Source organism: Aythya fuligula, chromosome 1 (genome assembly GCF_009819795.1).
Source record: "Aythya fuligula isolate bAytFul2 chromosome 1, bAytFul2.pri, whole genome shotgun sequence".
NCBI lineage: Eukaryota > Metazoa > Chordata > Aves > Anseriformes > Anatidae > Aythya > Aythya fuligula.
In genome coordinates this window covers 96,207,274-96,223,214 of record NC_045559.1, presented here as the reverse complement: position 1 = coordinate 96,223,214, position 15,941 = coordinate 96,207,274, and the positions used below count along the sequence as shown (strand labels likewise).

At 39.5% G+C, this 15,941-nt stretch overlaps 1 protein-coding gene across 5 annotated transcripts in view; it reads right to left on the bottom strand.

Annotated features, from left to right (window-relative positions):
• EPHA6 (EPH receptor A6) overlaps positions 1 to 15,941 on the bottom strand; it is a 513,331-nt gene that overhangs the window by 15,634 nt on the left and 481,756 nt on the right. For all 5 annotated transcript variants that reach the window (XM_032187197.1, XM_032187216.1, XM_032187206.1 and 2 more), the window contains one exon: positions 1,666 to 1,815. In XM_032187197.1, the coding sequence (XP_032043088.1) occupies positions 1,666 to 1,815 (150 nt within the window). The remainder of the gene's footprint in view (positions 1 to 1,665; positions 1,816 to 15,941) is intronic.

Genomic DNA, 15,941 nt, shown 5'->3' with positions numbered 1-15,941 from the left:
TTCAGTCATCTAAGTATAGGTGTTTAATTTTAGACTTCCTTCAGCATCCTGCCTGGTTTTCAGTTATTGTTCTTCAAGGACTTGGATCTCCTGCATGTGCTGCATCAGATGCATGTGGAGATCTTAGTCACCCTAGGCAATCTGAAATGCTAATGGATTTCAGCTATGGAAAACAAAATTGAGCCTACTGGGCATATCTGCTTATTTCAACAATAGATGCGGTGTTATTAGAGTTCAGACAGTACCAGAATAACGTCTCTGCTAAAGAAAAAGGTCCACCTCAGCTCAGTGGTTGCTTGTGGTCTTCAGATGGACAACCAGCTGCCACTGCCTGCAACTGGTGTGTAGCTCAAAACCAGGCACAGCATGTAATGTCCCATACCAGCTGTTAACTGAGGAGCAGAGTAGGGAGCTGGGCTGCTGTCTGGTAGATGTGTGGAGAGGGGGTGGAGGCTGTGGGTATTGTTAGGCGAGAATGATGTACAGGGGAGGTGATCTTATTCCAAAGGGTAAACTCACAAGAGAAATGTTGGAGAACAGTAGGATATGTACAAGAGAGTACAAATCCAAAGGAAATAAGGCTTTATTAGTATTAGTTCTTTAGTTCTGATCTTTTTTTTTTAACACTCTGAAATGATGTTTTTTTAAGGAAAATCTTTTTCAGATCCTTATCCCCAAATGACTGATCAGCCTTAACAAGCAACCAGACTTGAACAGTTGAATAACTTAGCAACAATACAAAAATGGGCATTTGGGAAAAGTCTTGTCAACTCTTCAGAACCAGTGCAGAGGTATTCTAGACACACAGAGAGGTTAAGATGAGTTGGCAGTTATTCTTCATTTTCACATAGAGGTTGATGGCTGGTGGGAAGACTGACTATGCCAGCTTGAGCTGTGATGGGGACACATCAAATAACAGAGTGAAAATGTAGCTGTGGTGGAAAAAAAGGCATTCCTCCCTTTCTATGCTACATTTCCTAGGACAAGCCTTTGATGTTACTATATGTAAATGTATGTTTTAATTGGGAAAGCTTATTTGGCCATGTGCTTTGTAAAAATATGTCAAAGAACAGCGTTACTTTGTTAAGAAGGAGGACTATTGTCCTGCACCATAGTTAAGCCTACAGGTGGCCTTTAAGGAAAACAATGTGTTTAATTCTTAAAAGGGGAATTTGCAAATACATTTCTCATGGCAGCTTAACCTTTATTCTTTTAGCATTTATCTGTGTACGCCCACTGAAGGATACTGTCAGACTGTAATGGAGATAATGGGCCAAATTTATCATCAGAATAGTTCCAGTCTTCCCTCCAGTTTTGATTTATAGCTTAACTGAGAACTGCATCAAATTGCATATCTGATGCAGATTCCCAGGGATTTGGATGAAAGCCACATATATCCAGCATCAAAACCTGGCAAGCTGCCTATGACTCTGTAATATGTCTTTAATCCTTGGACGAACCTAGTCAAGGTATTGGTAATAGAGGGCCAAGTCTCCAGGTTGCATAAATTAGCTATTCCATTGAAGTTGATAAGAGTTATGCTGATTTAGGTAAGTTGAGGTTGCAGCCTAGAAAGTGAATGAGAAAGCAAAGCAGGGCAGAGAAAGACAACAATTTTCAAGGAACAATTCAACAATGTGCAGAGCAGTCCTATGCAGTACTTACATCCTGGTTGGACATCTCCCAGTATGGCCTCTCACCGTAGGACATCACTTCCCACATTACAATCCCGTAGCTCCATGCATCGCTTGCTGAAGAGAACTTACGGTAAGCGATAGCTTCAGGAGCAGTCCACCGTATGGGGATTTTTCCACCCTGCAAAATACATTGACAGTATATCAATATGACTGGAAAAGAGAATAGCACTTGTTTAGAAGAAAAAAAGGTATCCTAGATGCTGAGTTCTGCCTTCTGTCAATTTGCCTTGTCAATTTGCTGCTAGTGAAAAGGAAGAAATAACCCTTTTCCAGAATCTGATAGAAATTTGGTTTCGTCTGTAGTCTAGTTCACCAAAACCAGTGCTTCTTGAAAAAAATCTGTTCAGAGAACAGAAAGCTTTTTAGATGATTCATGTTCGTTCAAGGTCATATAATTAGTCAGAACATGCCTTTTGACTGAAAAATAAACGCATTCGAGATTCCTAATAAACTTTCAAGACATTTAAGACATTTAATCTCTTTCCTCAAATGAAACAGCAACATTTATTGCAAAAGGGAATACCCAAAGCACTGAATAAAATTATAAAAGCAGAAAGGAAGCTATAGCCTTTCTATTATTCTTTACTTTTGATAATGTATTTTGTTTTTTGTTCGTGCCCTTTAAATGTCTACGTAAATAGCAAACCAAGTTTGTTTCTAGTAGGCGTTTTCTTAGGGTATTGAATAATTTTGTTCTGCAGCTTTCAACTTAAAATTCAAGTACTACCACAAAAAAATGGGGGTAAGAATTCAATCGACAAACCTGACTTACTCTTTTGGAGACCACTGTGTGCAGAATTTTTCTCTGACATTACTAATTTACTTCACTGCATCTGTTCTACACTTCCACAAATAGTTTATCTACAAAAACCTATTTTTCCTTTTCACAACAAAGTGTTTCTTCTCCATTTCTCAATTCAAAACTACGTATTTATTGTCATTCTCTGCATAACTTTTCAAAGAGGTTGTTTTGAGTGAGTGAGCAGTATGCTTGTGGTGCCACTAGATGGTAGGAGGAGGCAGGCAGTGGAGCTGAGCTAACAGCAGGAGTTGCTTTCAACCAGCAGTAATAGACTCTGCTCAGTGTTATGATTTTATTTCTGACAGAAACAAAGGAAGAAATGAACTAGAACATCGGTTTGGCAGTTGAAGAGAAGCCACAGTTAAAAACAAGTATGCAAATCTCTGTTAATTTGCTTTGAATATACACAAAAATATTTGCCTGCGAGCTGTTGAGGCCTGATGCAAAATTGACTCCGAGTATGCTTCTTTTACCAGAAAGTGTTCAAAAGCAAATCTTGGTGTCTGCAGCGACATGCCAGAAAGCTAACTTCTCATCACTGACCGCTACCTTCTGATGAAAAATGTGCGGTTAGCATTTAAGTTGTATGATAGTTAAGAGAGTCCTCTGCATGAGCTTACATTTTTTGCAGCTGTTTGTTCAAAGCCTTTGCCTGATCAGTTTTGGCCTCACACAGGTCTGGTTGGCATCAGTAGCAAACTGCCTACTGATTTTCACAGCAGTAAGATAAAGGTAACACTTTGTGTTGTATTTTTGCCCAAGATACCCCCTGCTTCCCTGTTTTACTTTCTTTAATCCAATCACCCGGTGACCAGCTCACTCACCTGGGATGCACAAGATACAAAGACCTTAATGCCACCCCTGCTGCCACCCCTGAGCAGGACCTGCCCCGTGTGTGTTACAGCTGCAGGGTGAGATGATGCTTCTCATCCCTCCCTGGTACAGCTGTTCCACTTGGGAAGCAATTACAAACGCATTTGGGTATGAGAATGGAAAAACAGGATGCCACAGGAGATTTATGATAGGACATTCTCCACGGAAAGACAAGCCTGATTTCTAAATAAATTAGATGAGAACATTTGGCGTTTGATGACTCACAGTCTGCAATGGTATTTTGGTGGGATGTGTAAGCCCAGGCCTCCTTAGGCAGTGGAAGGTTTAAATATTTAAATATCACGTGCCCCTGATGAGCACAAAGCACTGGGCTGCCTGACCAGAAGGATTTATTCCCCAGAATCACTTGAACTATGGAGAATGGTTCATCACAGTGAGTGGGGACTGAGGTTAAATATATCCTCACACCACAGTATGGGGCCTTATATTTTCTACTGGCTCAAGCTTAGTCCTTTATTTTTAAACACTTTGTTGTCAATTTTATGTATTCAATTTTCAGATCCCTGCCTTTTGCAGGTTTTGTGTGGGGAGACAATAAATATTTTCCTGGCGTAAGTCACAGGGCTGTGGCAAGCACTTACCTCCTTATTTTGGACTTGGACACATGCATTTTTAATAAGGTACACAACATTGATGCTGACCCATATTACAAGAGACACTACCCTGAAAATCCTAAATTCTCTTCCTCATCATAGCATATTAATCCTGACTGCCAAGTGATGTAGGACACCAATGAGAGCTTACCCTCTGAATCCAGTCTCAGCAAACAATCCTTGCTGCCTTTAGCTTTATACCCATTCAGGATACTTTCTGAAGTGCTACAACAGCATTTGAGGGAGGATAAAAAAGAAAAAATTCTTATTTTCTTTCCTCATCACAGTCTCAGGAGCGAACAGGGAAAAAAAAACCTACCAGTTTAAATGATCATGTTACTATCAGACTTTCACATTGTTTATCATGACAAACTGATGAGTCTACACATTTACAGTGAGCCTACATTTCCACTTTGTATACTTGTATTAATAATTTATCAGTATTTCAACAAAAAGCCTACTTTTTAATCTTTTAGGGAAAGCACAAATCTATCATGCAAATTAAAAGCATTTGGATATTTACAAAATTTGACTAACAATTTAACATCATACGGATACCAATGTGCATAATTATTTTTTAATTTTTTTTTTTTTCCATTGATCTGATTATGTATTCCCAAATTATACTCAAAAGAGCAGTCACTGTTGTCATCTTGAGCAGCTTTTGCAGCTCAACCTGTGGACTGTTGGCTAAATATAAATGAGTTTCAAAGAATCTGACTAGACTCTGTAACTAGTTTCATCATGCAGCTTTACTGACTGATCCTTTTTGGACTGAAACAGTAGTGGCTCATTGAGTGTGAAAATGAGAATGGAGAACAGCATCTTAACAAAATTCAAGGCAGTTCATGTTCAAGGGCATAAGATGTGCTCAGTGTTGTAATGCAAAAGAAAATCTTTTGTGCTAGCCCTAATGACAAAACGAAGCAAAACCTCTAAAATTTTTAAGTGGATTCATCTCAAACATGACACAATATTCATAAAAATGTAAATTTCAACAATTAATTATGTTTGCAGTATATGTTTTTATGCAAAAAAAAAAAAAAAGTTGCTTTATTTATTTGAAAACAATTCAAAAGGTGGAGATTGCAATATGACTACCTTAAGACACATACATAACTGAACAATAGTAATAGCTGCTCATGCATAATAGAAGGGCACGTAAGGTTTAAAATAGCCAAAAATATAATTCTTGTATCTGGTTAGAGTAATAAACAGTGTTACTGATATTGGACATTTCTTTTTATATTTTGATCTAATTAGGAAAATTGTAAATACTTATGCTTATACAACACCCCACCTTCAAGTTAATTTATAAATCATCTACATTTTACTACTGCAGCGATGCAATCTGTGACAACTCCCTGTATCAGAAAGCCCTTGAGCATGCTTCTTATGCTTTTTTTTTTTTGGGGGGGGGTGGGGGAGGAGGAGGAGGGAGATTGTTGGGGGAGTGGGGAAGAGGGGAAGGGACAGAAGTGGTGTTAGGAAATATGCTGTATTTCTGCCTCACCTCATACATTAATAATGACATCAGTGACAAGCTAATTTTATTTTCGTATAGTAAAAGAACACGAACACTGCAATTCAAATTATTAGAATTTTTGCATAATCCTTTTTTTTGCATACACTTCCTGCTGAATACTGTCTAGCTCCTGATATTTTTCTTGATTGTCATTTAATGCGTAATTCCACTTGGAATTAGAGTATTAGGCTGACATTGCTTCATGTGTGTAACTGCTCAGAGATCAGCTCCTGAAATTAAATTTGCCCCCTTGCCCACCCACACCTACGCAGATGCTGGCTTTCCCAGCAGAGCTGGCAATAGCAGGTTGCCACATGTTCAATGACAGGATTGGAATTGTGTGTTACAGAAAGCCTTTCTTTGCCTAAAGCAACGCATCAGAGAGACAGTCTTCCCAAAATGCTGTCTCTTATTTGAGCTTACAGCAAAAAAGTGCTTATGATCTGCTATGTGAAAAGACACTGGCGAGCAACTGATGCTGACATTACATACTGTCCAACAGGCAGCAAAGTCTATTCCTTACTCTGCATTTTTGCCATCTCCAATTTGATTTTTTTTAATATTTTATTTTACATGGTTGACGTCTTTTTAAAGAAACAAGAGGCACGAAAACTTTCTTTAATTAAATATTTAAACATGTTTTAACACTGGAGCAGAACACAGTAACTGGCAGCTACAGCCCATTATTTCACTAAGGTGAAGGTCGGGATACATCAGCTCAAAATCCTTGATGTGAAAAATGACACAGAGGGCAAAGAAGCAAAGAAGGAAGTCTGTTAGATGCCCAGAACTTCTGGCATACCCTGCTAGCTAATTAAAGAAAGGAGCGACTCCAGTGAAAACCTCAGATATAAAATTGAAGGTAAGATTTACGAGCTCTTAATGGATGTGCAAAGACAGTGATGTACGTAAGCTGCCAGAAACAAACACTGTGCATCAGGCCCCATGATGTCCTCAGAACTAACGGGGATGTGAAACAGTACCTATTTCTGTTGGGAAGTCTGTTCCTTGTTTTCCTTGAGTGACAGAGCATGCAGAGGGACTGTCACAGAAGTGATTGAGGTTTTATGAAATGCTGAGGCACAAACCCATCAGTTCCAGATCCACAGACACCTAGAACTGTCTCTTTCTAGGACAAGAGGCAGTGAACTACATGCACCATTAGTCTAATCTGGCAGAGCAGTTCCTATGTATCTGTCACTTACTATTCTCTTATGTATGATGTTACTGAAATGGGCAATTTTCCATGACACAAGTGTAGTATCTGTCTTTTTCTCCACCCCATGTGACAGAAATGGGAAAAAGAACTTCAGAGTGAAGAGAGACAAAAGTAATGAGAGATTAGTTTTAAATATTGGACATAATTCATCATTCTGTACAAAAGCCTTACCCCACTTTACTGGAGCAATGCTTTTATTTGAGCCTATGAATCGAGTTTTTCATGCACACAGTTACAAATACTCAGAATTTAGCATTTTCAAATCATGATTTAGAATTATTCAGTATTATCAACATGCTCTAGACACTATTGGAATATCAGAGAAACTTCACATCAGGATGGCAAAAAGGTTCTGAAAAGGCTTTTCAGAATTTGCCTTCATTCTGGCTGACTGTAGTCAGTTCTGCCAGTCTTTCATTTCCCTCAGAACTGAAACAAAACACCCCAAATTTCAAGAAGACAGGATTTCCTCTTAATCTCTGGGTTAAAAAAAAATAAAATAAAATATATAAAATAGATATCCTGAATAAAATCTTAAATATGTGGAATTTGATTTATTTCCCCTAAAGTTAACTATTGATTTTTTATAAGTTATAATTTTGACAGTACGTCATTTCAGTGAATATTAACCCATACAGCACATGTATATTTGTGTCTTCAAAACAGAGGAAAGCTGTTGGTGGATGGAAAAAAACAGCACTTAAGATATTGCCAGAACTAAAACAGCCACAATGAAAAAATTGTCCACAGATCATCATTAACACTTCGTGTTAACTAGCATTAGGATTAGAGGTACTGCAGGATGCTTCTCCAAAATAGTACACCCAACCAGTCATTTAGTCTTCCTAAGGGTCATCAGCAAGTCTGAATTCATTAGTTGTACACGTACACACAAAAACTCCAGAAAAACAGGTATCTCACAGAATCATAGAATGGCTCAGGCTAGAAGCGACCTCAAGGGTCATCTAGTTCCAACCCCACTGCCATAGGCAAGGGTGCCACACACTACACAGAATCACAGAATCACAGAATTTTCTAGGTTGGAAGAGACCTCAAGGTCATCAAGTCCAACCTCCAACCTAACGCTAACAGTCCCCACTAAACCATTTCCCTAAGCTCTACATCTAAACGTCTTTTAAAGACCTCCAGGAATGGTGACTCCACCACTTCCCTGGGCAGCCTGTTCCAGTGCCTCACAACCCTTTCAGTGAAGAAGTTCTTCCTAACATCTAACCTAAAACTCCCCTGGCTCAACTTAAGCCCATTCCCCCTCGTCCTGTCACCAGGCACGTGGGAGAACAGGCCAACCCCCACCTCTCTGCAGCCTCCTTTAAGGTACCTATAGAGAGCAATAAGGTCGCCCCTGAGCCTCCTCTTCTCCAGGCTGAACAAGCCCAGCTCCCTCAGCCGCTCCTCGTAGGACTTGTTCTCCAGGCCCCTCACCAGCTTCGTCGCCCTTCTCTGCACCCGCTCAAGCACCTCGATGTCCTTCTTGTAGCGAGGGGCCCAAAACTGAACACAGTACTCGAGGTGCGGCCTCACCAGAGCTGAGTACAGGGGGACGATCACCTCCCTAGCCCTGCTGGTCACACTGTTAGATCCTGTTGCTCAGGGCCTCATCTAACAACTAGATCCTGTTGCTCAGGGCCTCATCTAACCTGGTCTTGAACACCTCCAGGGATGGGGCATCCACAACCTCTCTGGGAAACCTGTTCCAGTGCCTCACCACCCTCTGAGTGAAGAATCCTACTCTACTGACTTTTTATATAAAAGACTATCGCTAAATTCAGAAAATACAGAATGAAAATATAATAGCACTCTTCTAAATATTACAGAATTCTGAAATTAGAAACATTACATAAAACAACAGGAATTCTCATCAGTAGCTGTGGTAGTATTTCCTTCAAGACAAAACACTTCAACATGCAATCCCTTGCCTGTTCTGAGGCATTGATCTTCACTTGGGTTGAAAGATAATAAGAAGTCTGATAAAAATGCATAGCTTTGACCCTTAAAACCCACATAAGTGAAATGGTAGTGAATATTTCTGACCACTTACATCTGTCCTGCAATCATGTTTTCTTGACAGTGCAATTTCAAGAACTTTACACAGTGACAAAGATACAGCAAGTGACCAAATGCAGGTGGTTGACATCATTGCATCTTGTCTGTGTAAATGACTATATTATAGATATCTTTCCTTGCTACCCGTGATGCCTTCATCTACAAGGTGCTCATTAAAAGACCAAAGGTTTTTACACATTTGTTTTAAGAATGCATATTCTTTCATTTTCAAGTGAATAAAGTTCACTCCAGTGTTCAAGCAAAAGGAGCTTGTGGTTGAAACTGGTTCCAATCCTCCAAAGCTGAAAGTTCATTGAGCTTTTTTTTTTTTTTTTAACCTGTTTGTTTTGTTTCAGAAGAAGAAGGGAGAAGAAAGTGAAGAGTAAGAAGGAAAAGAGAAAGAAAAAAAAAAAAGATTTACCCTTCAGAAGTTGACAGCATTACATCTAGAGGTGTCAGAGAGATGCAAGAGCAGGGCTGCTCCCTAAGGGAAGGAGAGCTGGGAGGAGCTGTGATGGAGGCTGGGAATGCTCTTGTGGACCCGGTGCACCCCACAGTGCCTGGCAGCATAAGCAGAGCAAGGTGGTGATGGTAACGGGCACTGTTGACAGCCCTGTGAGCATCAGGCAAAGGCAAGGTAGTGAGCCAAGGTCAATCCAGCAAATCTGAACAACTCCAATCTAACAGGACTGGGCTGGCCAGCTGCAGTGCTGATGGGGCATGGCCCTGGGCCCACAGGCAGGGGTGGGGAGAGGCCACAGAGGAGGCCGGGTGGTGTCCTCAGAGCCCTGGTAAGAACCAGACACTTGTACGAAGTACAAGTGTTCTGCAAAACCTCCTTGAGACTGTTTTTTTGAAAGGTAATGTTGAGACCAGTGGGGACAAGGAACCTCCAGATGTTGTAGAGGGTGGACCTTGGCATTTCCCTAAGACTGGTGCACTAAGAACGCACCAGTGAATTTTACAATATTGGGTGCTTGGCCATCAATAACAAAGAAATTATTTCTTTTTCTGAAATTAAATATCAGAGTCATGCATCTCTACAAATCCAGTTTAGAAACTATAGCGCTACTTGACAGTAAAGGTAGGAAAAAAGGTCATTTTTCTTGAAACTAATATTTCTGGCAAAGATCTATCTCTTTTTGAGAGCATCAATTTCAAGCTATCTGCCAGCTGTGTCAGCACAGCTCACATTACAGCCGTAACCAATTTCTTGAAAGTTACTCCTACAGAGTCCTTCAATCTGCACACCCAAAGCCTATTCACTTTGCTTACATGACTAGTCCTACTGAAGTCAATGGAAAAGGTGAAGAGGATTTGTTCTGAGATGCTTATTTGAAGGATACCTTACATTGCACAACTCCGTAACAAAGAAAATTTGCTGTAAGATCCACTCTTACTGCAGAATTGAGTTACTGGATACAAATATTTCTCCAAAGACAAGCAAGTTGATTCAAAAAAAAAAAAAAAGTTCGCATTATGCTTTCTTGAAAGCATCAATCAAGACTTGCTTCTGAAATGATGACCCTGACTTCCCCAGGGCTCCATGAAGTGTTCATTATTGGATCAAAACTAAACTGTTACCATGTGCTGCTTGAACACTTCATGTCATTAACTATCATTAACGATTTCACAGCTAGTGATTTCAACACGAATATCTAGTTGACATGCACAACAAACAGTTCCCATGTTTTAATGACTGAGTGACCTCTCTCTGTGCTGCCACAATGCCCAGATCATTCAGACTTGACTGCCTTGTCCCCGAACCCCTGCCACGGTTCCTCCCACAACATGCAATTAGAAGAGGCTAATAAGAATTCAGAAGCATACAGAAGCTTGGAAATTGAAGACTAAGAAAAATGGATTTAAATGCAAAATTAACAGTGTGTAGGCTTCAGTACTGTCTCCAGTATACATTTTCATGTTCCATTAACAAAAGACTTGCATGTTTTCTTCTAAATGAGTCTGCAAAGGATTTTTTGGGGTGCTGTACTAGAGAGAATGTAGGGACCTAGATACAGCTTGCTGTAGGGAACACTACATTTTATTTATCTAAGGCTTCTTAAAAACTTTGTTCAAGAAATGTGTCAGAAACATCACAAAAGATAGGCTTCTCTTTTGAGAGTTACAGTGTCATACACAGATGACGATGATCAGAATTATTATGAGGCTAAGCTACTCTGCAAGTATCGTTGCTTTACATTTCATCCCAGCTGGGTCAGGAAGTGCAGAGGAGAATTAATATCTCAGCAACGGATGAATTAAATCTTCCTCTCACATTTTTGTGAGGTCACTTCTCATTTTATCCTGAAGGAGTTTGATGGTTCTTTAAATTTCAGTCAGTTCATGGATTAGTAACTGCTTTAAAGACAGGAAACAAACAGTCGGAAGGAAAAGGTCAGCTTTTAGAGTGGCAACCCCCAGGGACCAATGCTAATGTCCTGCTGGCAGTGTATGTAGAAGGAATCTACAATACAGACTGGACAGTGAATAGGTAAAACTGCTAATAATTGAAAGGTAGTGATGGTAGCAAGGACTGTGACAGACCCCCCAGATTTGCCCAGAATCTTATGATACTGAGTTGCCAACTTATAAAGTGGCACAAAATTCAGTGTCATGAAGTGAAGCACACAAAATAAAATGCTTCTAACTTTACATAAAAAAGTAACAGGACTCTACTAACCCATCACTGTTCAAGACTGAGATGCTGTGGTTATAACAGACAGTTCTATGAAATTATCATCTCTATGCTCAACACAGACTGAAGAGGAAAAAAAAAAGGAAATGAAGACGTAGAAACAATCAGGAAATTAAAAAACAAACAAACAAACCAAACAAACAACAACAACAAATAAAATAAATAAATAAATAATAAAAAAACAACAACAACACAACTGTTGAAACCTACTGTATTCCTGCATATTGTTTACTGATTGTAGTCTTCATCCCCCATCCAAAAGGGACACACTAACAGAAGCTAATAGATATTCAAATGTATGGAATAAAAGAAAGTATCTAAGCAACCCTAAATATAACAGAGAGGAAAAGAGGTGGAGAGTATGCGTGTTTGCTTAGAGTATAGAACTGGGATATATCACATGTAAGTGGCAAATAGCACATTAAGAAGAACAACAAAATGAGTTCTTTCTTTGTTTGTTTGTTTCACAATGACATTTATTGCCAGAGGATGTCATGGACTCTAAAAATACAAACATCCCCCAAAAGTAACTAGATGAACTTACAGAAGAAATATTCATGAAAGATGCACACCTCTGATTCCTCCAACTGGGAATCATAGAATCATTTAGGTTGGAAAGGACCTCCAAGGTCATCAGGTCCAACTGTTAACCTAGTACAGCCAAGCCTATCGCTAACCCATTGCCCTAAGCACCACATCCACATGTCTTTTGAATACCTCTGGGAACAGTTGCTAAGTTTTAGCAACAGAAAAAGGACTGAGTCCTGAAGAGGTAAACTGGCAGAGTGTTATCTGTAAAAACACTGCCCTGTTATAGTGTAAGGCGGCTACCGGGTGTGTGTGGAGGTCTTATGTTTATTCCATGGACGTTATCTTGTAAAGATTACAGCCTCATATCTTTCTTCAGCAATAAATACATTCACTTCAGGGGAAGGAAAAAAAAAAGGGATAAAATTATGCCCAGACTTTTGGGAAGCATGCAAGTTTCATATCTCTAAGCGCATCCACATACTATGTAAAAATATTGTTTATATATTGCTGGGTAGAGGGGAGAACAGATGCTGACGAAGGAAAAGGGCCATGGGTTTTGAAGCATAACAGGGACCAGGGAACGGCCAAATACTGGGCACGATCTCCCACCTTCCCATCTGGGGACACAGAGCTCTGACAAAGATGAGAAACTGCTTGCCAAAGCCAGGGTGTGCAGTGAGGCTCAGCAGACAAGAGGACCATAACAGCCACTTCTGTGCTGCACCAAAGCACTCCCAATGCTGCCCTGCTGGTTCTCCAAAGAGTATGAACTACAGCTGCATGCCTGATCATCAACCCCCATGCTTCGAACCACCAGCAATTTTAGGAAGCATGTATGAGAGAAAGGTAGAGATTGGAAAGACATCAAAGGCTTAAGCTGCAAAGGATTAAGTTGCCAAAACTTGGTGTCAAGTGCCCCTTTTGGCACTGTCACTTGCTATTTTAGGAAAATGGAGGTCTCCCACAGTGTCACATCTGCAGTCCTCTGCAGCTATCTCAGGTACTCCTTGATGTCTCAGAGGACATTAGACCTCTACATTTGATTCCTTCCCATTTTCACCCCTATTCAATGAAAAGCAGTATTTGAACAAAGGAGAGAACTGACGGTATTTCTCCTGAAGGAAAGGCAGAAGAGCTCAGTTCACAGCTGTTCGTCTGAGAGCAGAAGGCAGTAGCTGGGTTGCAGGTCAGGCTGCACACTAGCTGGTCTGCTGGGCACAACACACCACTTCTTTCCCAGCTAGAGAAACCAGGCAAATGCTAGGGCTACTGGGGAGATGGTATAGGGACACGGAATGGGATTATGAGTAGTTTGATGCTATATGAGGCCACAGGGACAAGGGAGGAATCTAAATCTTACCAGGGAAGTGAAACTGTTGGAGCACACCAAGAAACTGAAGATATTGTGAAAGTGCCATTTGAAGACTTTGAGATGAGAAGTTATACTATTGAGGTTACAGAAGATAGACTGAGAACTAGGATAACTGTAGGGCTTCGATAATTTGCTGCTCATGAAATAATTTTTCCCTATCCTATGACCAATGAATACTGTGATGGCAGAAGCTACGACACAGTGTTATCGTACTATAACTACACACATACAGATGAAACACATCACCAAAATATTTACAGTAGTTTTCAGTCTGAGGGGCTGCTTCACAACAAAGTTTCTCTGATATTTCTATTTGGTTTAGTGACATACTGGTATCATCCATAGATCACTGCAGCATGTCAGCATGCAAATTGTTGAATAATGGGATAACCATCTGTTTGATGATGAATAGTTTGGCACAGAAATGCGGTTGAGCCTTCCTGCAGATACCCACGTTGAACTAAATCTCTGTCAAATGAGCAAAGGGCACTGAACATCAAGTTAGTTTCTATTTCACCACCATCACTAGCTTACAAGGACAAAGCATTGACTGACACTTGCATGGAAGCTCCAGTCATACTAATGGTGATGGTAATATATTATACAATAGCTAATACTAGTGTAACATTGGTTTACAGACACTGAAAATTTACTTCTGACCTCTATAATAGCAATATTTCTTAGTATTGCACTTCCTAGACTTATGTTTTTTACTTCTTTTCTATATCTTGATGCATTTTAATTTAGACTGTACATGAGTTGTGGGACTAAGATACCTTTTGTCCTATATTCAACTTTTGTCAGTTGAATTTACTCCTTGTATTCCCCAGATGGCATAAAGTTTTGAGTAATACACTATTAGATTATCTTTTTCTGATGATACATCATACTAAATCATTGTCTGACTGATGATAATATAATGGGAATAACATATTAACATAATTTATCATTCCTGTACCTTGCTCAGGGGATATTTTACTTTATCATATAATATATTAGATGTCACTTCCATGATATATTACAGTAAGACATCATCAGAAAGAAACATTTTGATGAAGTAGTACTTAACAGTAGAGACTATTATCTAGGGATAAACAGCCCTCAGGGGTACTTTGTTTAACAGACTATTGGAATACAAAGGTAAGAAGATACATGGCATAATGAGAGATGCGATTATTCTCTGACATCAGAGTTGCCACTGGTGCTAAACCAGCTGTGGTTTATCTTGGAATAGTAATTTATATAAATTGCTATACACCCTCCAAGCAATGGTGATTTTTGCTTTACTTTAATGAATTCACCTAAAAGCTTCACCGAAGTAGCTGAAACTTGTTTTGACCTTTAAGAATATCTCTACTGATCAAAACAAAACAAAAACGTGTTTTTCACTGAAAAATCTACCTAGTTTAGAATACTGCAAAATGAGGTAGGTCGTCCCTGCCCCCAATTTAAAAATGTTCATCTAGCAGAGGTAGAATAGCAAATGACAAAATGTTTTTAACCACAAGTTTACTGATAAATGACCATAAACATAATTTTTGGCATTTGGGTTCTATGCAAATTAAGGGTATGCCTCTGGCTAAGTTACATCAAAGTTGGCTGAACTCCTGCCTTAAGGCACAAATACATGGCAGTGATGCATTTACACAGCCAGCCCGCATAATAAACAGGTGCAGCTTCTTCAGCAAGTCTCTTCCTGTGCTATAAAAAAGCATATGCTCTGATTTTTTCCTTTCTTCAATCATCTCGGTTACATTTATGTACTAAAAAAAATGAATATATACACAAAAAGGAAATGGATTACCGAAGCTCTTCAGGAGAGCAGCAAAACAATGCGTGTTCCAACAGGCAGCCACCAGCACAGCTCTGCCTGTGGCATCTGAAGTACATGCAGGTAAACTCTTTCAGTAATAGCACTGGGGAAGAGCATAAATCACAGGCACAGCAGAACTTGATGACATTTTAAGAAAAAAACATTTTCCTCCTTTGTCTAAAAATGACAACTCTTTGGTTTATAGATTTGCTGCCCTTGATTTCTGGATTATGACCTTGTACTCTTAAGGAAATTAAAGCAAAACAGTTTTGATAACAGTGAAGGGTGAAATTATGGAATACTAATGTATGATTTTGTGTTCTTATTTTCAAGATCTTGTACGAAAGTGCAAGTCTGCTTCCAAAACAAGAAATTCATACAACTTCAAGAGCTGCAACACTCATCAGAGTAACACCTGATTTTTACACTTAGAAGAAAGAGGGGAATATGTTATAGCATATGTGGCCCTTCACTACTTGTTTCCGTGTAGACTGGAAAATTTCTAAAGTGGTCTTGTGATTGTCATCAATTGTTCCCAACAACCCACTGGGTCCCTTTAGATCTGGTGGAAAAGCTGAAGAAAGAACTTTAATCTTGGAAAGAATGGGTATCATCGTTATACCTGGTAAAAACAGCCGTATCAAGCTAACGCCGATGAAAAACTTTATAGGTAAATTCAGTGTCCAGTGATTTAACATTACCAAAAACAACACTGAAAAGAAGCCACCACCCC